The 26,519-nt window shown below is 47.8% G+C and overlaps 1 protein-coding gene across 1 annotated transcript; it reads left to right on the top strand.

The window, feature by feature from the left end:
• Nucleotides 1-100: 100 nt before the first annotated feature.
• On the top strand, nucleotides 101-26,519 carry POFUT1 (protein O-fucosyltransferase 1). The gene is made up of 8 exons (XM_032351018.1): nucleotides 101-233; nucleotides 1,877-1,998; nucleotides 6,947-7,129; nucleotides 8,680-8,792; nucleotides 18,215-18,407; nucleotides 20,194-20,436; nucleotides 22,868-25,299; nucleotides 25,434-26,519. Exons 1-7 carry the CDS (start codon nucleotides 101-103, stop codon nucleotides 23,054-23,056), a joined length of 1,176 nt encoding a protein of 391 aa, XP_032206909.1. The 3' UTR covers nucleotides 23,057-25,299; nucleotides 25,434-26,519.

Below are 26,519 nucleotides of genomic sequence, written 5' to 3'. Positions count from 1 at the left end.
GCGGGCGGCGCGTGGGGACCGCCGGGAGCGGGGCGGACGCTCGCGCCCCTCCTTCTCTCCCCGCCTCCGCATCGCGGCGCGCTCGGGCTCCGGAGCCGTCATGGGCGCCGCCGCGTGGGCATCGTCGCCCCTGCTGGTGCGCGTGTCTCTCCTGCTGCTGATTCTGCCGCTCCCGGGGCTGCCTGCAGGCTCCTGGGACCCGGCCGGTTACCTGCTCTACTGCCCATGCATGGGTAAGGCCTCCCGAGCCCTCTTCTCAAATGGGGAAACTGAGGCCCAGAGAGGAGAACGCCCTCTTCTGAGGCACCCACAGATATCTTGACGTATCCTGGAGAGAACCGCAGCGCGGGGCATGGCCTGCTCCTTGCCTCTCTGCCTCAGTTGCAACGGCCGTGAAGGGCCTCTGTGTCCAACCTTCCATTGGCAGATGAGGAAACCGAGGCCAGGAGAGGTTATGTGTCTTGTGCAAGGTCTAAGCCAGCCCAGAGTTCAGTAAACGGAGTTAGTGGGACAGGACTTAATGTCACTGACTCAGCCTTGGCTCTGGGCGATTCTTCCATCGTTTAACAAATAGTTATAGGACCCCTGCTCTGTGCGCAGCCCTGTTTTCTTTTCTGGGGATATGGCAGTGGTAAGACAGAAAATACCATGCCCTTGTAGAACCTTCATTTTAGCTGGGAAAGACAGACAGTGGAAGATACAATGGGCAAAAGATACAGACAATAAAAGATAAAACATAAGTAAGTATACATAATGTCTTAGAAGAGGATGAACACTATGGGAAAATAAAATAGGAAAGAGTAAGGGAGGATCTAAAAGCTGCAATTCCAGATGGGATGGTGGATCGTCATTGTAAAAGTCATTCCTTCTTAAAACCCTCCAGACTCCAGACCCTGCTGATTTGGCCCTCTGCCGGTGGTTACCACCACTCCCTCCTCCCCAGATCCCCCAGCAGCAGCCACTCTCATTCCCTCTTTATTCCTCAAACATTCTCAGGCTATTATTCCCTCTGACTGAAACACTTTCTTCCTCTTCACTCCTGCCAGGTCAACTCCTTTGCATTCTCATGTCTCAGCTTAAATGTCACCAGAAAGGGCTTTGCTGACCTCAACACCAATCTCCACCTTACCGTTCCCTATCACCGACCTTTTTTCATTTCTTCCTTGAATTATCAGAATTTACTATTATATACTTGTTTACCACTACATACTTGTCCCTCTAGCTGGACTGTGAGTGCCTCTAAGGGAGAGACCTTATCCTTCTTGCTGAATCCTATATTCCAGCACCAAGCAGAGACCCTGGCACATTGTGGCTTCTTAGTATTTGTGGAATGAATGAATGGATGTCATGCTGGGGATAACAAAAATAATCAGACAGGGTTCTTGCTCCTGAGGTATTCACAGGCTGAAGTAAGAGCCAGTACAAAGACCAGGAAGTGGGAAAGGACATTTGAGAAAAAGTGAACTATAAATAGCTCCAATCCAAGGTGGGAGGCAGAGAAGGGGATTGAGTATAGCAGGCGGTTGGCGAAGTGATTCTGGTGAATGAGGCATTGGAGTTGCCCCTTCATGCGCAGATGAGTGGAGATAGAGGTGGAAGGGCACCCCTGGTTGAGAGAACAACAGGAGCAAAGGCACAGGGTCAGGATGGAAGGTGGGAAATGGCAAGGAACCTGGAGGGGCTGAGGCAGAAGGGTAGGGGCCTTGAGTGTCAGCCGCAGTAGGATCAGTCCAGACTTGATCCTATCTTACCCCCAATCCTGGTTCTCCTTGGTGTCCTGGCCCTCCCCACCCCTGACCCTGCAACCTTTCCAAATACTGCCTGCCCCATGCCCTCGATGCCCTAGGCCTCACCTCAACCACCGTATACCATCCAGGGCGCTTCGGGAACCAGGCTGATCACTTCTTGGGCTCCCTGGCTTTTGCAAAGCTGTTGAACCGCACCTTGGCTGTACCCCCTTGGATTGAGTACCAGCATCACAGGCCTCCCTTCACCAATGTGAGTACCTCCCACTGGCCTTAGCCCTTATCCATCCTACTCCAATCCTGCTTCCTCTTGACCCCAAGGCCTTCTCTGGCCTTTACCTCCTGCTCCTCTGAACCTTCCCCAGTCACCCCGAACTCTCTGCCCTGGCTAACTGGCTAACTTATCCAGTGTCTTCTGTGTGCCAGACACTGTTACGAGCACCGACGGAGAACTAGCTCTTTTCTCCATCATCACATTCCTATGAGGAAATGGATTTCAAGAGGTTAGGTAACCTGCTCAAGGTCACACAACTTGTGAATAGTAGAGCTGGAACTCAAGCCCATGTCTGTCTGACTCCAGAACCTGTGATCTAAACCTAAAGCTCTATTTCCACCCCTGGTTGGGCCCACCCTGCTCATCAGTTTGAAGGAGAAACTGAGGCATAGGTTAGTTAATACTGTGTTCAAGGCCACAAACCCAGGCAGTCTGGCTCCAGAGCTATTTCACTTTGGAGTATCCACCATCATGGTGATACTCAACATTCTCTAATTTTTTGCTTTTTCTTTGTATCTTCCACTGACCCTCTGTGATCCCATGTCTGTCTTTGTTCACATTATATCCCCAGGGGCCTGGCAGTAGGAACTAAACTAATCTAATGCGCTGACTTTAAAATTTTTAATAAACTTGAAAAAACTACATTTTTATGTACAAAACTGTATTTCATTCTTACAGCCTTTTCTCTGGGTAGGTATTATTATTATTATTATTATTATTATTATTATTATTATGCAGGCCTATATTTAGAGAGGTTTTGATCAGTTAGAGGTGAAAAGTCAGAGAACCTGAGATTGTAGTTTGTCTTTGCCACTTAACTAGCCATGTAGCCTGGACAGAGTACTTGATCTCTTTGTGCCTCAGTTTTCTCATCTGTAGAAAAGGGTTCTAGTAATGGTGGCTACCTCCCCTAATAAGTTAGAAATTGTAGCATGCCTTGAACATTGTATGCCTGTTTCTTAGAACCAATAGTTAATCAATGCAGAGTGCTTAGGCTATAGGATGTCCTCTGTAACTGGGAGCCATTGATATGCTGATTTTTTTTTTTTTTTTAAAGATTTTATTTAGGGGTGCCTGGCTCAGTGGGTTAAAGCCTCTGCCTTTGGCTCAGGTCATGAACCCAGGGTCCTGGGATCCAGCCCCACATCAGGCTCTCTGCTCGGCAAGGAGCCTGCCCCCCTGCCCCTCGCCGCCTGCCTCTCTGCCTACTTGTGATCTCGGTCTGTGAAATAAATAAAATCTTTAAAAATTTTATTTATTTATTTATTTGACAGAGATCACAAGTAGGTAGAGAGGCAGGCAGAGAGAAGGAGAAAGCAGGCTCCCTGCTAAGCAGAGAGCCCGATGCATGGCTCGATCCCAGAACCCTGAGATCATGACCTGAGCCGAAGGCAGATGCTTTAACCTACTGAGCCACCCAGGCGCCCCAATGTGCTGATTTTTTGCACTCACTATTATAGTTTAGACATTGTCTCTTTGTCTCCTTCTGCCTTGTTTTCTTTCTCTTGCCTTGCCTTCTCAGCCAAGAATCTTTCTGAGTCTCTATTTCTTGCTTTGTATGGGTTTCTCAACCTCTCCCATTAGGCTCCCCTTCCTCATTGGGACTGTTCTCACAGAGGCCACCAGGGACCTCAGAATTGCCAAATCTATAGGTCATTTCTTAGTCTTACAGCTATCCTCCCAGTGGTACCTGGGCCTGTGAGCCTCTCATCCCTACTCTCCTGTCTTCTAAGACATAGCCTGTTTCTGCTTTAGCCCTCACCACTCAGCATTTTCTTCTTTGTGCTGGAAGTGGGGCTTCTCTCTCTCCACCCACTGTTTAAATATGGGTGTGCCTTGAGGCGCCTGGGTGGCTCAGTCAGTTAAGCGTCCAACTTTTGATTTTAGGTAAGATCATGATCTCATGGTTGTGAGATTGAGCCCCAAGTTGGGCTATGTGCTAGGCGTGGAGTCTGTTTAAGATTCTCTCTCTCAGGGCTCCTGGGTGGCTCAGCTGGTTAAGCATCTGCCTTCAACTCAGGTCATGATCCCAGGCTCCTGAGATTGAAATCTGTGACGGGCTCCTTGCTCATCAGGGAGCCTGCTTCTCCCTTTCCTCTGCCTGTTGCTCCCCCTGCTTGTGCACACTCTCTCTCTGTCAAATAAATAAATTAAATTAAATTAAAAATTTCTCTCTCTCCCTCTCCTTTTGCCCCTCCTGCTACCCCCCACCCACTCCGGATATGCGCGCTCTCTCTCTCACTCATTCTCTCTCTCTCAAATAAATAAATAAATAAAAATAAAAAATAAATCTTCATGTGTCTCCTTGTTCCATTTGCTTATTAGCTATGTGACCTCAGATGAGTTATCTAGAGTCTGTCTGCCTGGGTTTCTTCGTCAGTAAACTGGAGATGGTTTATGTTCCCACCTCTTAGAATTAGATGAGCAAGTCCATGAAATGTGATGAGTACAGGCACCTGGCACTAAGTCAGCACTCAATAAATATTAGTTGCTATTATTACCATCATTTTTTTTGCTGTAAATTTCTGTTGAGTCTTGTGGCTTTCACTGTTCTCTGCATACCTCCCAATCTTATCTGTGGCCCAGACTCTCCTCTGATCATAAGCCTGTGTTTCTAATTCCTAAGCCCTTGAGTCTACTTGGATTTCCCAGAGATACCTCAGATTCACAAAGACAGAACTGAACTTGGCATCTTTCCCTCTCAAACCTGTGTCACTGCCTGTATTTCCAGCCTTAGTTTATGTTACCTCCATTCACCTGGATACCAAGCCAGGAACCTAGAAGTCATCCTAGTTGAAAGAAGTAATCCTTTTACTCTCTACTCCATGTTCCTTTACCTCTCCTAAGCTGTCCATGCCCTCCGTCTTCACTTGGACTTAATGCTCAAAAATACACATTGAGTGAGTACTTGAACAAATAAAAGGACCATTGCAGTAACCTCCTTAGTCCTCTTCCTCCCCTAAGCTTACCATCCATTTGTTCCGTCCTCTTCCACTGGAGTGATCTTTCTAAAAGTCAGATCTCTTATTATTTCTATTTAAAATCCTTCAGCAAGAGGTGCTTGGGGGTGCATTTGGTTAAGCATCTGACTCTTGCTTTCAGCTCATGAGATTGAGTCCTGTATAAGGCTCTATGCTCAACTTGGAGTCTGCTTGAGGTCCTCCCTCTCCCTCTGTCTCTTCTGCTCGTGTTCACTCTTTCTCTTCCTAAAAAGTAAATAAATAAATCTTTAAAAAAAATTAATAGGGGCGCCTAGGTGGCTCAGTGGGTTAAGCTTCTGCCTTCGGCTCAGGTCATGGTCTCTGGGTCCTGGGATCAAGCCCCACATCGGGCTCTCTGCTTGGCGGGGAGCCTGCTTCCCCCTCTCTCTCTGCCTACCTCTGCCTACTTGTAATCTCTCTGTCAAATAAATAAATAAAATCTTAAAAAAATTTAATAAAATTCCTCAGCAAGACCTTGTTGCTAATAGATTTCCCAAATTCTGTTTGTTGAAATGCCAATGGCTCATGAAGGAGGAGGGCAATGGTTAAATCAGTTTGGGAAATTATAGTCTCAATTTCCCATCCTCCAAAATTGGTGATTCAGAATACACATTAGCATATGGAGAAGTCCTGTAGTAAAGAAATCAGTGTAAAAAGGTAAAAAAAAAAAAGTCAGCATAACACAGCATTTCCCAGGTCTGTTTAACTCCAGAACCTTTGCATTGCAGAACTCTTTATCCCCATGAACTAGTGGAATATGCTTGGGAACCCTGACCTATAGGATAAAGTCTGAATTTTTATTCCATGGTACTTATTTATTTAAGATTTTATTTATTTATTTGTCAGAGAGGGAGAGAGAGAGAGCACAAGCAGGAGAGAGGCAGGCAGAGGCAAAGAGAGAAGCCACCTTCCCGCTGAGCAAGGAGCCCAATGTGAGACTTGATCCCCAGGACCCTGGGATCATGACCTGAGCCAAAGGCAACTGCTTAACCCACTGAGCCACACAGGTGTCTCTATTCCATGGTGTTCTAAGAATTTTTTTTTTTTAATCCAGAAAACTATAGGGATTAATATAATCACCATCCATGTACCCACCACTAGATGTGATCATCATTTAACATTTTTTCTTCTTTGCTTTATCTTTCTTTTTTTTTTTTTCTAATAAAAGAAATAAAATATTATAGATGAAGTTGTGAAAAGCTAAAGTCTCACGTGGCTCCCAAGGCTAGTCCCACCCCCTCCTCCCAGCCCCAGACGCAGCCCTTGTTGTGAACTTAATGTCTTCAGTGTGACTTCTTTTGAGGTCTGTCTTGTGCTTCTGCTGTAGCATTGAGCGTTCCTGTACGCATCTCCCAGGGCAAAGTGGAAGAGCTGCAGGGAAAATACACAGAGGTAGAAGGAACATTTTAAATTCTTGGTAGATGCTGCAAGATCACATTCCAAAGTGATTGTTCCAGAATGTTCATTTCAACTACCAGCCATATGTAGCAGCCTGTTTCCCCACTTCCTTTCTAACAATTAAAGTTAAGCTTTTAAATCTTTGCTGGTCTAATAAGTGAGAAGTGTTCTTGTAACGGTGACTTGCATTTTTCTAATGACTAGTGAGTTTGTACATCTTTTTAATATATTGGCTATATGGGTTTTCTTTGCTATGAGTTGTTCACTTCTGTCCTTTGCTCAGGTTTTCCCTTACATTGTTTATCTTTTCATCTAGATCAGCAAGCGTTTTTGAACATAAGAGATGTCAACTATTGCTTCGTTAGTTTGCAGATCATTTCTCCCAGGCTTTTTTTCTCTTCTAGCTTTGGTGTCCTTTTCCAGAAGTTTTTCCATTGGCTTACAGTCTGAGCTCTCTGGGTCTTGGAGTGTATGGTTTTAAAGAATGTCTTTAAAAGAGTCACTAGGATACTGAAGAGATGCCTCTCCTTTTGCACCTTTTCTTGTAGCTCCATGTGTCCTACCAGAAGTACTTCAAGCTGGAGCCCCTCCAGGCTTACCATCGCATTATCAGCCTGGAGGACTTCATGGAGAAGCTGGCACCCACTCACTGGCCCCCTGAGAGGCGGGTGGCATACTGCTTTGAGGTAGCAGCCCAGCGAAGCCCCGATAAGAAGACATGCCCCATGAAGGTAGGTCTGGGGGACCTTCTCTGCCTGTCCTATGCCCTCTAGGCCCCTGAGACACTGTGGCAGCACTATGTGGGGAAAGGCACTAGAAGGGCTTGGAGTAGAAAGAGATTTAAGTCCCATTTCTGACATTCGTCATCATTGTCAATTGGCGCAGAGGATCTTGATTCCACTGAGCCTTTATTTCTACCTGCGAAATAAAGACAACAATCCCTGCTCCGTCTCATTCATAAATGTCATGAGGGCCAGCTACAAAAGTGTTTATAAACTGTAAAATGCCACAGGAGTAATAATAACTAATACTTTTTTTTTTCCAGACTGGGAGAGAAAGTGGGGGGAGGGGCAGAGGGAGAGGGAAGGAAGAGGGAATCTTTTTTTTTTTTTTTTTAAAGATTTTATTTATTTATCTGACAGACAGAGATCACAAGTAGGCAGAGAGGCAGACAGAGAGAGAGGAGGAAGCAGGCACCTGCTGAGCAGAGAGCCTGATGTGGGGCTCGATCCCAGGACCCTGAGATCATGACCTGAGCCGAAGGCAGCAGCTTAACCCACTGAGCCACTCAGGCGCCCCAGGAAGAGGGAATCTTAAGCAGCCTCCATGCCTAGCACAGAGCCCAACTGATCTCATAATCATGAGATCATGACCTGAGCCCAAATCAAGAGTCGCATGCTTAACCGACTGAGACACCCAGGCATCCTACTATGGGACTTACTACATGCCAGGTGCTATGCTAAGAGCTTTACACATATTAACCCATTTAATCTTCAAACTGTTCTATGAGGGAAGTACCATTAATATCCCCATTTTATAGAGAGGACAGAGTACAACATAGAGTTTCAATATTTTGCCCAAGGTCACATAGCAAATAAGCTTGGATTCAACCCTAGGTAATTTGGCTCCATTATCCACCCTCTTAACTTGTATACTTTCCCACCTTTCAGCAGGTAAATAAGAAACAGTCATGTTTTATCAGGAGAAATTTGTAATTTTCTGCCACTTTGGGAATAAAACAATCCCCAGTGTGTCTTTCAGTGCTTACACTGAAGTCTAGGGAGGATAGTTGAAAGAGCCATGAAATTTGAGAATGGAGGCTTGGCTTGTAGCCATGACACTGTCCTCACTTGCTGTGTGACCTTGGACAAGGGTCTTAGCCTGTCTGGGGCCTGGTTTCCATTTTGAAAATAAGGGCATTGTGTTAGCTGGTCCTGAAAGTCTCTAAAGGTCTAGTCCAAGATCTAAAGCCCAAATTCAAGATCCATTTCCTTCCTCTACCCCGACCAGTGCTGCAGGGTCAGTGGGATGCGGCATGTCAGTAGAAGAGACTCTGTTAGGCACTGTGAGGAACATTTGAAGGAAACCAGACTGGAGGCTGAGCTGCTCTCCTCAGTCCGCAGCTCAGGATTTTTGAAGTAACATTCCTATTGGGCCATCCTATGAGGTGTTTCAACTGAAGTCTAGTCGGCCAGGGTTCCCCCACCCACAATTCCTTGGCCCCATCCCCAGAAAGCTTTCCCTCCTTCTCAGTAAGTCCTTGATCTCTCTCTTTCTGCAGGAAGGAAATCCCTTTGGCCCATTTTGGGATCAGTTTCATGTGAGTTTCAACAAGTCTGAGCTTTTTTCTGGCATTTCCTTCAGTGCCTCCTACAAAGACCAGTGGATCCAGAGGTACTTGGAGGGGACAATGTTGCTGGGTTTAGGGGAGGGGCACGGGGCCCCTGAGAAGGCAGCACCTTCCTGGCCATCTCCCTGCACCGCTCTCCCCCTGCGCCACACCCTGATGTTTGAGAACAAAGGTACAGCCATTCTGTCTGTTGAACTTAGGATCCTGTGTGATCTTTTCCCATCTCAACGCCTGACACGGTTAGACGTTGACCTGCCACAAGGTTGAGCAAGAGTTTATCGGCCGATAAAGGATGTCATAAAAAGAATATGGTGCAGTCACATGGGTCTCGATTTCCTCCTCTAGGCGTGAGAATCACTCCCCTGTTACCTTCCTCTTCACAAGGTGAAAATTGGAAGTAGCTTCTTGAGAAAAGCCACTTCGGGTACAGACTGAGAAGTGATGTCATCCTGATAATAATTGGATGTGCTTTATTAATTGCACTCCAGTAAGCCCTATTAAAAAAAATAGGTTAGCAGGGCACAGGCACAGGCTGTGAAATATTTATAGGGCGTCTGTCACATATGAGACATAGTGCTCAAAGGCCAGAGGTGATACATAAAAATGAGGAAGATCCAGCTTCAGCCTTCAGGGAGCCACAGGCTAGTTATAATGATGCTAACGAACAGAGTGCTTTCGTCTTGATGCTATAGCCTGGCAAGAACGAACGTGGGCTTGAAAGTCAGACTTGGGTTCAGGGCTGTGAGGAACGTAGGAATTCATACGTGGTCACAGATAGGCTTGGAGTTCTATAGAACAAGAGTAGACTGAGGTAGAGAAAGGAGTCTGTGCTTAGGATCAGACAGATCTGGGCTCGGACTCAGCCCTGTCCCTCTCTCTCAGGAGACCCTGAACAGCCTCTCCAGCTGTCTGGCCTGAATCTCCTCGTGGTTAACTGGAAGGAGCCCTGTGGCATCTGCCTCCTAGGGCATAGAGCGCATGGTTCATAGTAGGGGGCCAACGAATATTAGCTGTTAATACGATTATTCACATGCTTTATTTCATATAAAGAAAGACTTTGAGAAACTCCATGAAGTGGGTCTTATGATTGATTTCCATTTGGCAGGTGAGGAAATAGTTCAGTGAGGTAAGAAAACTTGCCCAGGGTCATCCAGCTGTTGAGAGGGCGTCTGTAGGCCAAATGTAACTCTTTAATGTGTAATAAAACTGCTGTTTATTTAGTGCCTACTGTGTACCAAACACCGTTCTAAGCTTTCATTTCACTACGTAAGTCTTCTAAGGTGATAACTCACTGGATCCTTCCACAAGTCTGTGCAACAGGAGTTACTATTGTCTGTGCTTTACATGTAGGGAAATTGAAGCAAAGAGGAGTGAAGTCTCTTGCCCAAGGTCACATAGCTTGAAGTGGCAAAGCTAGGATTTGAACCCAGGCAGTCTGATTCTGGAGCACCCATTCTTTTTTTTTGAAGATTTTTTTATTTTTTTATAGAGCTCACAAGTAGACAGAGAGGCGGGCAGAGAGAGAGAGAGGAGGAAGCAGGCTCCCTGCTGAGCAGAGAGCCCGCTGCTGGGCTTGATCCCAGGACCCTGGGATCATGACCTGAGCCAAAGGCAGAGGCTTTAACCCACTGAGCCACCCAGGTGCCCCAGGAGCACCCATTCTTAATCACCTTGGATAGTAGCTGTGCCGGTAACAGCTGCCAGTTCCCCTTTGGGATTCCTGAGCTAATTCGGGAGCTACTGAGGATACTCAGTCAAGGCAGGTTCTACTCGTCCCTTGTGGCTGATCTCAGATGGGCATTTCCGTTTGATCACCTCCTTGTTTTCAGAAGCTGTGGTGCCTGCCATGAAGGAAGTAAACAGGTGATGTGTGATAGGAGGATTGAGACCTTGTTTCGGTCAGCTCGGGCTGCTATAACAAAATAGCACAGCCTGAAGGCTCAAACAACACGCTTATTTCTCATGCATCTGGAGGCTGGGAAGTCCGAGATCAGGGTGCCACCATGGTTGGATTCTGGTGATTTTTGCTTCCTGCCTCTATGCTGTGCCCTCACATGTTGGAGAGAGAGTAGGCTCACTTACAAAGCACTAATCTCATCATGGAGGCTCTACCCTTATGACTTCAACTAAACTTTATTACCTCCCAAATGCCTTACCTCCTAATATCATCACTTTGGGGATTGGGACCTCAAGTATGAATCGGAGGGGTGGGGCGGGGGTGGGACACAAACATTCAGTCCATGGGAGACCTGAAGAGAAAGAGCCATCTGTGGGAAAAACTGGAGGGAAGGGTAGTTCTTCCTGGTGGAGACATGGAGCACAGAGGCTCTGGAACAGGCTTGGTGTGGTGGAGGGGCCGACAGAAGGCCAGTGTGGCTGGTGTAGAGTGAGCGAGGAGGAGTGTGGGGACCGTTCCATCGTCTGTTACTGCATAATAAGCCAGTTGGGAGCAGTTCCCCAGCAGCGGGCAGTTATTTCCAAGTTGCCTAGGTTGGCGGTGCTCAGTGAGGCAGTCCTTCCGGTTTTTGGTTCTCCCTCTTTCCGGAATCCCAACTGTGCCATTTCCAACCATGTTAAACATCTCATTTCTTGGTATAAATATCCTTTAGAACCACAGGTTTGGTGGGAGATTTTAAAATTTTTAATAAAGAAGAGAATTACAGGGGCTCCTAGGTGGCTCAGTTGGTTGGGTGACTGCCTTAGGCTCAGGTTATGGAACCCAGGGTCCTGGGATCGAGTCCCACAGTGGGGCTCCCAGCTCCATGGGGAGCCTGCTTCTCCCTCTGACCCTCTCCTCTCTCATGCTCTCTCTCATTCTCTCTCAGATAAATAAATCTTTAAAAAAAAAAAAAAGGATTACATTTACTCGTAATCCATTCCCCCCCTTCAAAAAACACTCTTAGCAGCTTGATGTATGTACTTCCATCCTCCACGTACTTTTATACACACCTGTACACCTGTACAGATTAGCTTAATGTGAAACTACTGCGTTTGGTTCGTGATCAAGTATTACTTAACTGTCTCTTCTGAGGAGGAATTAATATCAATATTTACCAGATTAGAAAATACTGCTGGCAGGTTCAGTTCTAAACATAAACACAAGATTTCAAAAAGTGGTTACCGGGGTGTCTGTGTGTGATTTTGTTATTTTTGTGACCACTGTTTTAAGCATACATTCAGTCCCATTAAGGACTCTGCCATGTTGTGTGCAGCTGTCACCACCTTCCATCTCCAGAACGTTTTCATCACTCCAGACAGAAGGTTTGTACCCACTAAACGGCTTCTCCCCGCTCTCCCACACCCCCCACCCCATCCCTCTATTCAACTTTTCTGTCTCTGATTTCTGTCTCTGCCTATTCTAGGTCTCATACAAGTGGAGGGATATGATATTTGTCTTTTTGTGTCCAGCTTATTTCACTTAGCATACTATTTTCCGGTCTTATCTGCATTGTGCTGTGTATCAAAATTTTAGTCCTTCTGAGGCTGAATAGTTCATTATGTGCACAGACCACATTTTGTTTAGCTGTTCATCTGTTGATGGACGCTTGGGTTAGCTGGGCACTTCTTGCTTTTGGTCTGATGTGGTCGCAGTCAGCTGTCAGCAGAGGCTGGAGTCCAGAAGCCCAGCTGGGCTGCATGTCCAAGAGAGCTCGCTCATAGCTAGCCGGTAACGCTGGCTGTCCTCGAGCTCAGCTGGGGCAGTTGTTTGATGTGAGTACACTCGGCCTCTCCATGTGGCTTGGACTTCTGACAGCATATCAGCCAAGTTCTGAGAGGGTACAACCAGGGAGTGAATGTTTCCAGAGATGGGAAGTAGACGCTGCTGGCCCCTAGAGCCTGGGCCTGGTGACTGGGACAGAGTCACTTCTGCTTCATACAGTTGGGAGGGAACATAGAGCCCACCTAACAAGGGGAGATTTGAAGAATTAATCTTTTACACAGATGCAGAGCTTGGAGAAGTGGCAGGGGTCAGACCACATGGGGCTCTGTAGGCCCTGTAGGCCCTGATAAGCAGCCTGAGTGCTTTGTAGGAGGGAGCTGGAGATCGAATATATTCTAAACATTTTCTAAGATAGTGGACACTCGCTTGTTGTAGAAAGGTGTCCTCTGGGGGCAGGGGTATGGGTGTAGGGAGAATGGCATTAGAAAGGGCCAGGTTCTTCCCTGGCTTACTGTGGGACGAGGTATATTGCTTCCCTTCTCTGGCCAGCGTTCCAACTCTAAAATGAAGAGGGTGACCAAGGTCTGTGGTTTCTGTACTGTTCCTCAGTTCTTGAGAAGGGCCTCTGGTGCCATGAGGCTGGCAACGCAGGGCCAGCTAGGAGGGGCTCAGGTTCTTTCCCACCACCTTTAACCAGTAATCCTCTTGTATGTCAACAAAATGTTTGGATGGCCACAGGTCTATGTATATCAGCTTACTCTAAGCCACATGTTACAGGAAACCCCAAATAGTAGCAGATTAAGAAGATAGAAATGTATTGTTTTCTTAAGGAGGAGAAGTACTGGGTCTGCAACCCGCTCCTGGATGGCAGCTCCATTGTGTGGTCAGGGCTCAGGCCCCCTCCCCCCCCAGCCGTGTGGTCAGGGCTCAGGCCCCCTCCCCCCCAGGCGTCCCAGTACCAGCTTTTATCTTCAGTGTCCTCTCACAGAGCCGATGAAACTTGAGCCATTACAACCTTGCCCCAGGCGGCTGGAAGGAAAAAAGGGCAGAAGAGGGGCACAGCCTCCCCTTTTTAAGGAACCTTTCTAGAAGTCCCATATAACCCTCTTGCATCTCGTTGACTAGTTCCTAAACACGTGGTCGCCATACCTTAACTGCGAGAGGTACATAGAAATCTCTTTCTTTGGGGGCTGCCATGTGTCCAGCTAATTCAAGGAGAAGGGGATAAAGAGGCATTTCTTCCCCACTTAGGTGACTTCTAAGAATACTTCTAGCTCTGCTGCTTCTGAGTCTGTGAATACCCCGGCGGAGGTTTAATTCGGTAGATACTGATCACACATCAAATGTTGAAAGGCCTTGGGCCGTCATGCTGAACCATTTTCGTGGCATGAAGTTAGCTGGTATTTGGAGCTCTTAGGAAATCCTGACGATCGCATCATCATTGTCCTACTACATGAAACCCACTGCAAGTCTTTAGAAATTCAACTTCATGCTTTACAGACTTGGACATGTTGACCGTGTTCGCTTCTCTCGAAGTTCTCCATTTTTGCACAAGTAAGCACAGCAGCGCTGCAGGGGGTACGCCCCTTTCTTCACACCCAGCCCAAACACCTCGTTCTACAGACACCTCTCAACCCTCCAAGGCCAGCTGCCACTCTCACGCCCCGGCTCCTACGGGAGGGCTCCCTGTCCCACTTCTCCTTTGTTGCCTTCGGCCCACTGATGCGCTCCACAGCCATCTCCCCTGCTCCACTGCCAGCCCTTATCGTTACGGAGCTCCCAGGCTGCAGCCTTCCTCCCATAAACAAGTGACATGTAATTGGCAGGGCTGGGACCAGACTGAGACCTGAGGAGCCATTGCTGCAAAGAGTGGGAGAGAAAGGTAGTCCTTCCCGATAGGGCCATTGAGACAAGGGCCTGCCTCCTTCATGTCCCTGCATCCTTCGCACTCAGTGTGGTGTTCATGCACTGCCCCACACGTGTGCTCTGTGCGCATGAGCAGATGCTGTGCGTAGAGAAACAGCTGGGCAGAGGCATCTCAGGAGTTGAGCGGTGGAGGGGAAGAACCCCAGAGGTTCACTGCACCCAGCAGCAAGGGCATATGCCTTTTTCAGCTGGACAGTGATCCGGCTAAGGGCCTGACCTAGGGCGCTCAGGGGCGGATGGAGCTGCTGAGGCTTTCTTTCCAAACAACACCCTTAGCACTCCCTTTCTTTCCAAACAGCCAGCACTCTCCTCTCTCATTGGGTGTAAATGAACACATCGGTCTGGGCCTCCTGATGCTCATCAGGTCTGAGCTGATGTCCCAGTGGGGCAGCCACGTACTGATCCGGATATAGGGAGACGGGATAGACATTCCCAATCTAGAATTCTCCACGGGTTAACTGCAGATTCTCTCCAAGAGGTCAGAGAGCGCACAGTTCCTAATGTGTCCTAGTGGTTGCACCGCCCGGGGGATCACAAACTCTGGCTTTCTCCTTTCAAAATCTTCTGAGGTGACATTGGAAAGGAGTTTGGCTGAGGGCCCAGGGGTAGGTGTTCAGCTCATATGCGCTGCTTTTTCTGCTGACCCCTGACAACCTGGCCTGGTGTTTCTGGTAAGACCCATGAATCCTTCTCATTCCCTCAACCATTCATTCTAAAAGTATTAATTGTACCCATTGTGTGTTGAGACCTGTGCTAGAGGCTACAGATCAGAAACAGAAAGTGCAGACTCTGCTTTTGAGGGTCTCACTGATGGCAGTGGGGGAGTTGAGAGTGAGGGACATAGTTAAGAACACCAGATTCCAGAGCAGACTGCCTGGTTTCAAATCCCAGCTCCACCAATTCCTGGTTGCATGACCTTTCTGTGCCTCCATTTCCTCATCTGTAAAAGGAGAATAACAATAGTGCTTACCTCACCGGGCTCCTGTGAGAACCAAATGCGTTCACACACATAAAGCCAGCAGAACATTGCCGGTCACGTAATAAGGCTCGATATGTGATTCCCATACGTGTACGTATAAGATTATTGTAACGAAACAAGTGTCGTGCAGAGCCAGGATGTCAGCGAGCACTTGCTTGTTGCTTCCTTGACACAAGCCCTGAACCAGTGTGTGTGTGAGCTGTGGTGAGTGGAACGGCCCAGGCCCCTACCCTTGTGGGCTGATGGTGGAGCAGGGGAGATGGCTGTGGAGCGCATCAGTGGGCCGAAGGCAGCAAAGGAGAAGTGGGACAGGGAGCCCTCCCTTAGGAGCTGGGGCTTGGGAGTGGTAGCTAGCCTTGGAGGGTTGAGAGGTGTCTATAGAACGAGGTGTTTGGGCTGGGTGTGAAGAAAGGGGTGTGCCCGCTGCAGCGCTGCTATGCTTACTCGTGCAAAATGGAAAACTTAGAAGCTAACATGGTCAACGTGTCCAAGTCTGCAAAGCATGAAGTTGAATTTCTAAAGACTTGCAGTGGGTTTCGTGCAGTAGGATAGCGATGGTGATAGTGCTAGTCAGAATTTCTTAAGAGCTTTCTATGTGCCCAGTACTGTTCGAAAGTCTTTGCCTGATTAATCCATATAATCTTCTCAAGAGTCCTGCGAGTCAGGAGCTATTATTAGCTCTGTTACACAGATAAGGGAACTGCCGCACAGAATGGGTACGTCACCTGTCCAAGTTAGCAGGTGCCATAGTCAACACGAGCACAAGGCCATCTGGTTCGGTAGCCTGGGCCTGTACCATTACGGTGTGTGAAAAGCACACAGAATAATACCTTTTTGTATAATTAGTAAAAGTGTAGTCATGCATAAAGCCACCCTATCTTCTGGGAGGAGGAAGTAAAGGAGGGAAAGATGACAAGATAGACCTTTTATTTCAGTGTCTTTTTTTTTTTTTTTTAAATCTGAGACCTAGCAAAATATTAATATCTGCTAATTTGTGTCATAGGTATGTGGGTTGTAAAGTTATTGTATTTTTCTGTATGCTTTGAGATATTTAATAGCTTTTCATTGAAATTTTTATTGAGGTAATTGTAGATTCACATGTTGTAAGAAATAATACAAAGACAAAAAAAAAAGAAAGAAAAAGAAGGAAGGAAAGAAGGAAGAAAGGAAGGAAAAAAGAAGGAAGGAAAGAAAGGAAACAAAGAAATTCCCAGATACCCTTTACCCCGTTTTGCCCAGTGCTGGCATTTTGCGAAACTGTAGTACAGCATCACAACCAGAATGTTGACACTGATACAATCTACCCATCGTATTCAGATTGTCCTAGTTTTACTTGTACTCACTTCTGCATGTGCCCGTGCACGTGTGTGTAGGTCTGTTCAATTTTGCGCACATGTAGGCTTGTGTAACCGCCACAGTCAAAATACCCAAACAGTTCTGACTTCATGAGGATTCTCTGTGACCAATATATGACTACACCCATGTCCTTAACCGTGCACGCGCACACACCACAGGCACACACACCCCCGTAACCACTAACCTCTTCTCCACTTCTGTCCTCTTCTCCATTATGTCCTTTCAGAAATGCTACATAAATGCAGTCACGCAGTAGGTAAGATTGAGGGCTTGGCCTCTCCCACTCTGCATAGCTCCCTTGAGGGCCATCCCACATTGTCACCTGTCTCAGTGGTTTGTTCCTTGCTACTGCCTAGTCACATTCCATGCGGGAATGCACCACAGTTTGGTTAGCTAGTCACTTCTTAGAGAAGTTGACTCCAAACAGCTTAGAGCTGTTTCCATTTTGGGGCTATCATGAGCAAAGCTGCTATGAACGTTCGTCTACTGGTTCATGTGTGAATATGGGTTTTCATTTGTTTGGGATAAATGCCCAAGAGGACAATTGCCGGGGCATATGGTAACTGCATTCTAGTTTTACAAGAAACTACCAAACCGTTTTCCAGAGTGGCTGTGCTGATTTCACAATTTTAAGAAAAGGTCTTTGACTGACAGAGGGAAGGCAGTCCAGGTCAAGGCAACAAGTATACAGAGATCGGGAGCTTGAAAGTGTGTTCAAGTTGATGGAACCATCAGGATGTTTCGTGTTGCTAGGACAGACTCTGGATTTAGCTGAAAAGGGAGCACAGGCTCTCTCCTCACTCATTCGCTCAACAAATATTCACTGAGCTCTGACATGTGCCAGACACTGCCCTAGGCTCATAGAGGCTCTGCCTTCAGAAGACTGTGTCCTACAGAAAAGACGGGGGAAGATAATTGCAAAGTGCATAGTGTGCAAGGGGGAAGGAGAGCCTTCGGGAGGGTATGACAGGCGCGTCCGCAGATGGCAGGTGCTTTTCATGAGGGCAGTGACCATGCCTGTCTTGTTCTCACCTGGGCCCCAGCACACAGTAGGCAGTCTACCAACATATGTTAAATGTTGAGCGAATGTCCTCACCCAGTGTGTACACATTCCCTGTGAGCCTGATCTGTCCACGGCCCTCTGGAAGCTGTGGCATGTCCCAGTCCCGCCATGTAGGTAAAAGGGCAGAGGCGCGGTCCAGACACCCCACCCCAGAGTGAATTACCACACCATAGACTGGAAACCAGCATGACATACAAAAGGTTGGAATGCTCTACTGTAAATTTTTAATTGTTAAGCAAGCAAAGAGGGTTGTAAATTCCGTGCGGCGGGACAGTATTGTATATGGTGCCTGTTGTCGCTGCCACCATTCCTTATCAGCCTGTTGGGGTTTCTCAGCCTCTCGTGCTTCTTGCACGTTAGAGGGGCCCCTCTGCAGGATCTGTGGGGCATGGCGCAACACCATCCTTTGTCCTGTGGGGGCTGCGGCCAGGCTGTCTGTGTGTCCTCTGTCTGACTTCCCCTCATTCTGTCTCATGCTTAGATTTTCTGCAAAGGAACATCCAGTGCTGGCCCTGCCAGGGGCCCCGGCCCAGTTCCCTGTCCTGGAGGAGCACAGGCCACTCCAGAAGTACATGGTGTGGTCAGACGAGATGGTGAGGACGGGAGAGGCCCACATCCGCACCCACCTCGTCCGACCCTATGTGGGCATTCATCTGCGCATTGGCTCTGACTGGGTAATTTCTCCCTTCCTCTCAGGGCTGGCTTGGACGTGTCCCCAATTAGGGCCCATGCCTGTGGGTGTTGAACCCTGAACCCACTGCACCGAGTCCCAGCCAGGACAGAGAGGTCTCACTCAGCCAAGTCCACAGGGCTATGTTCCATGATCCCGCCTTAGACATAACAGAAATGTGGCTCCAAAGTGCTTGCTTGCCAGCCCTCATTTTAACAATTGCCATTTTCGTCCTTATTTTGCAGATGGATAAATAAACATCAGACTAGACTCCCAAGTCAGGCAGCCAGCCAGAGAGAGACCCACAGCCCAGGAGTCCTGTGGTCCAGCTCAGTGTTTAGCCAGTAGACTCTTTGTTGAAAAACAGGCTCTGGAGATTGGGTGGGTCCCCCAAGAACCGAAGATGTCATCCTCTAAATTTAGAGGCTGCTTAAATGTGCAGAAACCTCATTGGATTATCTTTTGTTTAAAAATAACAGGAGAACTGTAGACAGTCTCCTTAAGTTACATAAGAAAATGTATGTATGTGTATATGTTACAAATGGTCATCATTGAAGACTTGAAAAATACTGCAAAGGATAGAAATTAGATCAAAATCCACTCAGAGTCAAGCGTGGAGGTATGGTTGACCTTTGAACAACATGGGTTTAGATGGCGTGGGCCCCTGAACATGCCGATGAGGTTTTACAGGGAGGTGCTGTACGTGGGTTTTCTTTTCCTTATGACTTTCTTAGTAACTTTCTTTTGTTTCTAGATTTCTTTATTATAAGAATATAGTATGTGATACATGTAACATATAAAATATGTGTTTATCAACTCTTTATGTTACCAGTAAGGCTTTTGGTCTACAGTAGGCTGTTAGTAGCTAAGTTTGGGGGAAGTCAAAAATTATACATAGGGTTTTGACTGCATGGGGGTAGGGGATGGCAGCCCCTAGGCTGTGTCGTTCAAGGGTCAACTGTAGTCACACATTTTTGCACTTGACTCCCTCCGTGCCCGCCTTCTATAAAGAAAAGGATCAAGGCTCAGTATATCTGGGCCCAAAATATCTTATGAGTGGTTTCAGCTAAACCTTTAAGTTTTCCATGTAACATGCTAAGAATATAAAAAGATATAAGGTGCTATTTTTAATAAAGCTAACAGAACACTAAACCAAACTTGGATAAGGTCAGTTCAGAAGAGCAGAGCTCTTCTCACAAACATAGATGCACAGATACAAGTAAATTCCAGTAACCTATTAAAGAGCATATGATACAAGTAAACTTCATACCTGGAATACAACGAAATTCACTATACTAGTACCCAAAGAGGAAAAATCATATAATCATCTCAGTAGAGGCCAAGAAAGCATTTGATAAACACTCATTCATGATTTTAAAAAAAAAGGCAACCTCTTAACCAACTGGGAATTGAAGGGACCCACCTTAACTTGATAAAGCCTATCTCTCCAAAACCCACAGCAAACATACACTTCATGGGAGCTATCAGAAGTGTTCCCACTGAAGTCAGAAATCAGATAAGGCTGCCCATTATCACCCCCACGGTTCAGAATTCTGCTGGAGGTCCCAGATAATACAGTAAGACAAAGAAAAAAATGCTTTGTAGAAAGCCGGTATGCCACTACACAGAGACAGCCACTGTTACTGTCTTGATGTATTTCCCTCTTCCCTCAATACTTCTTTTAAAAACATAGTTGAGCTTCTGTATATCCTTTTTCCACTCAGTGGCCCTTGCTTCTTGGGTCCCGGGCCCGCTGCCATCTTTAACCCTGTCCCCCTGCAACCCTGCAGAAGAATGCCTGCGCCATGCTGAAGGACGGGACTGCGGGCTCGCATTTCATGGCCTCCCCACAGTGTGTGGGCTACAGCCGCAGCACGGCTGCCCCCCTCACCGTGACCATGTGCCTCCCTGACCTGAAGGAAATCAGACGGGCTGTGAAGCTCTGGGTGGACACGCTGAACGCCCAGTCAGTCTACATCGCCACAGATTCCGAGAGTTACGTGCCCGAGATCCAAGAGCTCTTTAAAGAGAAGGTGTGTATGGCCCCAATGGGGGTGTCAGGGGAAGGGAATTGAAGAAAGCTCCAGGGTGGTCCCACCACTCCCTCTGCATGCTTCATGTCCTCCTGACTTCAATGTCCACCTCTGCTCTGGTTCCTATCCTTCCTTCAAACCCCGGCCCAAACATCTTGGCACCTTCTCTCCAGATTTCCCTGCACTCTTGTAGCTAATATGTCCCTTCTGGAACTGTCACGGGATTTTATCACATCTGCTCTGGAGGCACTGTCGAGTCTGTGTGAGGCCAGAAACACGGCCTTCTTCCCAAGAGCAGTGGCTCCTTAAAGGCAGAGTCCAAGGCTGACTCACTGTTCTGTTCCTCAGCATCTGGGGGCCTTGCCTACACCAATGTCTAGGACAGTGCCTACCTTGGTAGATGCTCAGCAACTCGAATAAGCACATAAAGAGTGGGCCTTCGGGAGAAATCCAGCATAGCAGAGAGATTAAGGGCCTGGACTCTGGAGCCAGAGAACATGGGTGCTACTCCCTGTGCCGTCTTGTGCAAGTTACTTTACCTCTCTGTGCTTCTGTTCCCTCTTCTGTAAAGTGGGACTGAGAGCAGTCCTATCTCACTGGGCAGTTGTGAAGATCAGATATGAAGGAACTAAAACAGTTTCAGGACAAAACAAGTCCTCGGTAATGTTAGCGATCACTGATAGTAGGAGTAAGTGACTGACGAATAAAGGGAAGGCTCTTTGTGCTTAGTAAGGGCTCAAGGAAGTGGCAAATAGTATATATTCAGTGAGTGGATGTGTTTGGTACCGTATCAGTGGAGCGTAGGTAACAAGTATGTGTCAATAAAATGACTGAATTAATGGTAAGCATTTAGTACGATTTCATGGGTGAATGAAAGCTCTAAATGCTTGCACAGACCTTAAAAGGTTTGTTTTCTAGCAGTGAGAACCCATGGCTTTATGTGAGGGGCCCTGTTCTCCCTTTACCCCAGACACAGGCTGGAAGCCCTGTCTTGGAGAGAAGGTGCTGATGCCGAGCATCCTGGCCCGCCTCCCTCCACCCACTCTGTAGAAGACCCTCAGAGCCGGGAGCCCTCGGGGCTCCTCCAACCCAACCCCTGCATAATCTAGTTGAGGAAACCAAACTCCCGAGAAGGGATAGAATTTACCCAAGAGGTCTCAGAGCTAATTATAGTGGGCATGACACAGAGCGGGTAAGTTTCAGAGAGTAGGTGGAATTGCTCGGGGATTTTGGCCATGATTAAACTAGTATTATTTCTTTGCTACCATCCACATAGCAAGATGATGATTTTTGTTACATCAGAAATCTCTGTGGGACAGCAAAGCACTTTCAGCCCCAGCTCTGCCCACACCCCCACCTCTGTACTAAGTTGAAGCATTTGGAGAGTCCCAGGGAGTTTTTTTGTGAGTTTTTAGAGTTGATATATTTGTTACACCTTGAGCCTCTTGCCATTTTCTCTTTCCTTTTCCTGTGCCACGTTCTTGCCTTTCCCCACTCCTCAGCCCCTTTCTCTGTGGGCTCAGAGCCTATCGTTGCTCCTCATTTAAGCTGGGGCCCTGCCGAGCTGGAGATACTGATAAGTAAGATGTGGTCTTGCCCTGTATAGCTCCCAGTCTAGACTCAGGAAAAGAGACTTTGCACAGAACTCTAATATATGCTGCATGAGAAGTCCAGGAGCTCACGTAGGGGCAGGGGCTCACTCATTCATTTGTCCAGTCAGTGGATGTTTATTCAGGCTGGTCCCAGCCAGCGGTGACCAGAGGACTGCCACACCCCTAACCCCATTAGATGCAGGAGACCGATCTTAATCAGAGTAGAAACTACAAACTGAGATGGGTGCTCCAAAGTACAGGAAGGTGGTTCTGGGAGAATGTAGAGCATAGGACTCTGCCCTAGATCAGGGTCCACAGAGGTGAGACTGGGGCTGCAGAGTGAGGGTTAAGTAAGAATTAACCAGACAAAAAGATGAGCACTCCAAACAGAGGGAGAGTACATGCAAAGGTCCTGAGGCAGGAGGGAGCCTGGTGGGTAGTGGCGAGAATAAGAGGTTGAGAGGTGACTTGAACAGGGCTTTGTAGGCCCCATTCAAGATTTGTCATCTTCATGTGAAGAGCAGCAAGGCATCATTTAAGAGTGTTCAGCTTAGGCCTCCTGGATGGCTCAGTGGTTTGAGTGTCTGCCTTTGGCTCAGGTCATGAGTTCAGGTCTTTCTTTGACTCAGTGAGCCCCATGTGCTTCTCCCTCTGCCTCTCCCCAGCTGCTGGACAATACTGCTGCCAGAGTGCCCGACCCCAGGCCTTAATCCTTTCTGCCCCACTTTTTGTGTGTGTCACTTCCACACAGGGGAAAAAAGCTGAGGAAGGGTATGACTGCAGGCCTTGGCCGAACTGGTCGGCACCCTGGTGAAAACCTTCTGTCCTTCCTCCTGCAGGTAAAAGTGGTGAGCCTGAAGCCTGAAGTGGCCCAGATCGACCTGTACATCCTTGGCCAAGCTGACCACTTTATTGGCAACTGTGTCTCCTCCTTCACTGCCTTTGTGAAGCGGGAACGGGACCTCCAGGGGAAGCCGTCTTCTTTCTTCGGCATGGACAAGCCGCCTCAGCTGCGGGATGAGTTCTGATCCTGGCTGGAGCACATAACCGGTCTGAGCTGGTCCCACTTGCCAGGCCTCACAGCCAGCAGTGCTGCCAGCACTGATTCCCAAGAGTACAAGCTCTTCTCTCCTGCCAGAGACAGAAAAGCACCCGGGACTTCTGGAGGAGGACTCCATCTCCCAGGGTACAGGGCTTTCAGGCGTCTAGAGCCGAAGCATCTCTTCTCCCCGTGTGCCTCCTGCTGTTTCTCCTGGGAATTTCGCACACTGGCAAAGCAGTCCAACCTCTGTCTTTTGGTCTGCCCTGCTCTGAGCAGCCTGGGGGGGCTAAACTCTTCAGTGATTTTTTTATAGAGAGAGCAACAGAGATTCTTATAGTTTTAATATGAGATCATGATTACCCAAGAACTCTCCCTCATTTTTAAAAATCAGTGAAGTTCATTAATGTAGATACCTAAAGTGACCTTGAATGAGGATGAGGCCAGGGGTGGAGTGGTTGTATTGATCCTTTTTCCAGATGACCCGAAGTAGCTCTTAGACCAGGCCAGAGCCACCCCTACTGCCTGGCCAGAGCCATTGTCAACCCATCTTCCGAGGCCATTTCCAGGGTTTTGGGGCATGAGCGCGTATCTCCATTGTGAACACTATGCAAATGGAAGTTATCGATCAGGCTGCTGTGCAGTGCTGTGCAGACACAGTGCTGCTCACACACCACGTTCCAAGCAAGGAGCAAGTGCCATTGAGTCAGACCATCGTGGTGTTGCTGTCAGAGTCTCCTAGTGATTGGCACCTGCCTCAAACCTGGCTCCATTGAGATCTTGGCGCACCCAGGGGCCAGGGCTGGTTGGCCTGGCTGGATGGCCTGGCAGCATCCTTCCGAAGCCTGCCTCTCCCCTTTCATCTGTCTCCCACAGGGCCTGGTTGTAGAATTTTGCCATTAAGTTGCTATCCAATACCTGTCCATTGAGCCTCCCTCCTGGTTCTGGAGCCCTCAGGCTGTATTCTCACCAGGGCCTGTTGGCTAAGCCTCTGACCAGGTGGGAGATGCCCCTGACCCAGAAGCCATCAGATTCCTAGTCTGCCCCTTCCTGTCCAGGGGAATCTCTGCCAACCCCACGAGGCTTAAGGTATTAAGTTGTAAGTTTCTCTGTTTCTCAGGTGCTGGAGTTGTGATAATCTGTGACTCCCAAGACTGTGTGGTGTTTTGGCCTTGTGGTTCTAAAATTCATGTCTAACACCTGCTGGTCTCTTCCCCACCACGTGACTTTCCTTAGCCTTCGATCCTAGAAAGGTGGAGGAAACTGATGCGAGCCAGGCCCAGAGGTCCATGCAGGGCCTCCCCCTCGGGTTCCCTTTGGGAAGAAACACTGTCTCCGTCAAGGCAGAGTAGGCTAGAGGTGGCAGAGCAACAAGGATCTCAAACACTAAAGGTGGCATTTGCTGCTCAGAGCTGCTGCCCAACTGGAAACGGAGTAACTAGAGAAAGGGCTTTTGTGTTTTTGTGTTCTAAATCCTGGGTGGACTCTGAGAGATGGCTTGTCTGTCCAGACTTGTTTGCAGGCTTCATTCAGAGGTGCGGCAGCCTATGCACCCCCGCCTCCGTGGGGTCGTTGGGAAGGTCTGGCTCACTGGCTGATTTTGTTTGCTGAATTTATTTGCCCATCACAGGCTCACACTAGGCACACAGTTTAGAGTCTGGGGGCTCTAGTGGGCTGTCGAGACCACTTTCGTTAGCACTGGCAGTGATAACAGGTGTATTTCTGAGCAAGAGGGTCCAGGGTTGTAGTCAGATTCAGTTGTGTCCATAGGCGAGCACTTTGACCCAGGTGCCTCACCTATAAAAATGGTGATAAACCCGACAGGGTTGTTGAAAGGCTCCCATCAGATAAAGCAGGCATAAGAGCACTTTGTAAACTGGAAAGAGCCAAAGGCACGTATATGACTGGTGATTAATTTGAGGGTCTCTTGTCGCACACCTACTCTGTGCCAGGCACTGTGCTTGTTAAATGCTTTATGGAAATTGAGTCCTGACTCCAGCCCTCGGGAGTGGAAGCTGTTACTATCCTTCTCCTTCTGCGCAAGGAAAAACTAACACTCAGAAAATTCTCATCGTTTTCTCAAGGCTACATAGCTGGTGGTGTTATGCCGGCATCTGCCCTTCCAAAGCCATGACCGTTAGCTACACATTCTACGGCCACCACCTCACAGGATGCACTTTACCGTGTGTGTGTGTGTGTGTGTGTGTGTGTGTGTGTGTGTAGGCCTCCGGGGTGTGTGTGTGTGTGTGTGTGTGTGTGTGGGCCTCCGGGGTGTGTGTGTGTGTGTGTGTGTGTGTGTGTGTGTGTGTGTAGGCCTCCAGTGGGTGTGTGTAGGCCTCCGGTGGGAGAACCGGCAGCCACTTCAGTTCTCACTGGGCTCCTGCTGTCTATGGGTTTGTCACTGCCAGGAGGTCTTGGGGAAGGAGAGATCCCGCCAGGAAAGAAAGCCCACATGAAGCTTACAGTTCTTCTGAGTAGGTATTTAGTCCACCATTCTTTCATTCAAATGACCTACTATGTGCCAGGCACTGTGCTAGGTACAAGGATTCAGCAGAGAATCAGAGCACCTTTGTTCTCAAGGGATTTGCATTGTATTAAGTATATGACACGATGAACAAAAGTATGAGGGAGGGTACTGAGTAACTGCTATGGAGAAAATAAAGGGTATGAGGGAGTTGAGAGAGGGAGCAGTGCTGGTTTGGATGAGGAGTTCACGTTAGGCCTCTCTGAAGAGCCAGCAGGAGGAAGGAGGGGACCACTCATTCAGGTACCCGGAGGCAGCACATTCCAGGCAGAGAAAACAGCAGGTGCAAAGGTCCTGAAGTTGGAGTGTGTGAGTGAGTGAGTGAATGAAGCATGGCAAGGAAGCCAATGTGGTTGGAGTAGTCAGAGTAAGGCAGGGAACAGAGCAGTAGATCAGAGCAGGCAAGGTCCTATATCTTGGAGGGCAGTGATAAAGTCAAGATGTATTTGGAGAAATGGGAAGCCTTTGCAGGATTCTGAATGGAAAAGGGTCATGATCTGTTTATAGTTTGAAGGACACCCCCTCCCCTCAGCTGCCACATGGTAAAAAGATGGGAGGGGTAGAAGCAAGGATGCAGGCCAGATCGTGGGGCTCACACGAAGGTCATTGCGTTGAAGGTAGTAGAAAGTGGGCTGATTCTGGATATATAAAATTATTTTTAAAGTTCAAACTTTTTTATTTTTTTAAGATTTTATTTTTAAGTAATCTCTACACCCAACGTGGGGCTCAAACTTACAGCCCCAAGATCAAGAGTCGGATGTTCTGACTGAGCCAGCCAGGCACCCCATTAAATTACAATCTTTTTTAAATATAGGAGTCTTTGTATAATCATGCAGCATAAACAGTTTAATGTCTTGTTTTTTACTTAATAGTATGTCACATTTTCCATGTTGGTATATGGCCTGAATAAATATTTTTAATGATGAGA

This window comes from Mustela erminea, chromosome 7 (genome assembly GCF_009829155.1).
Source record: "Mustela erminea isolate mMusErm1 chromosome 7, mMusErm1.Pri, whole genome shotgun sequence".
NCBI lineage: Eukaryota > Metazoa > Chordata > Mammalia > Carnivora > Mustelidae > Mustela > Mustela erminea.
The sequence above is the reverse complement of the archived record's forward strand: the minus strand, read 5'-3'. Positions and strand labels throughout refer to the sequence as shown.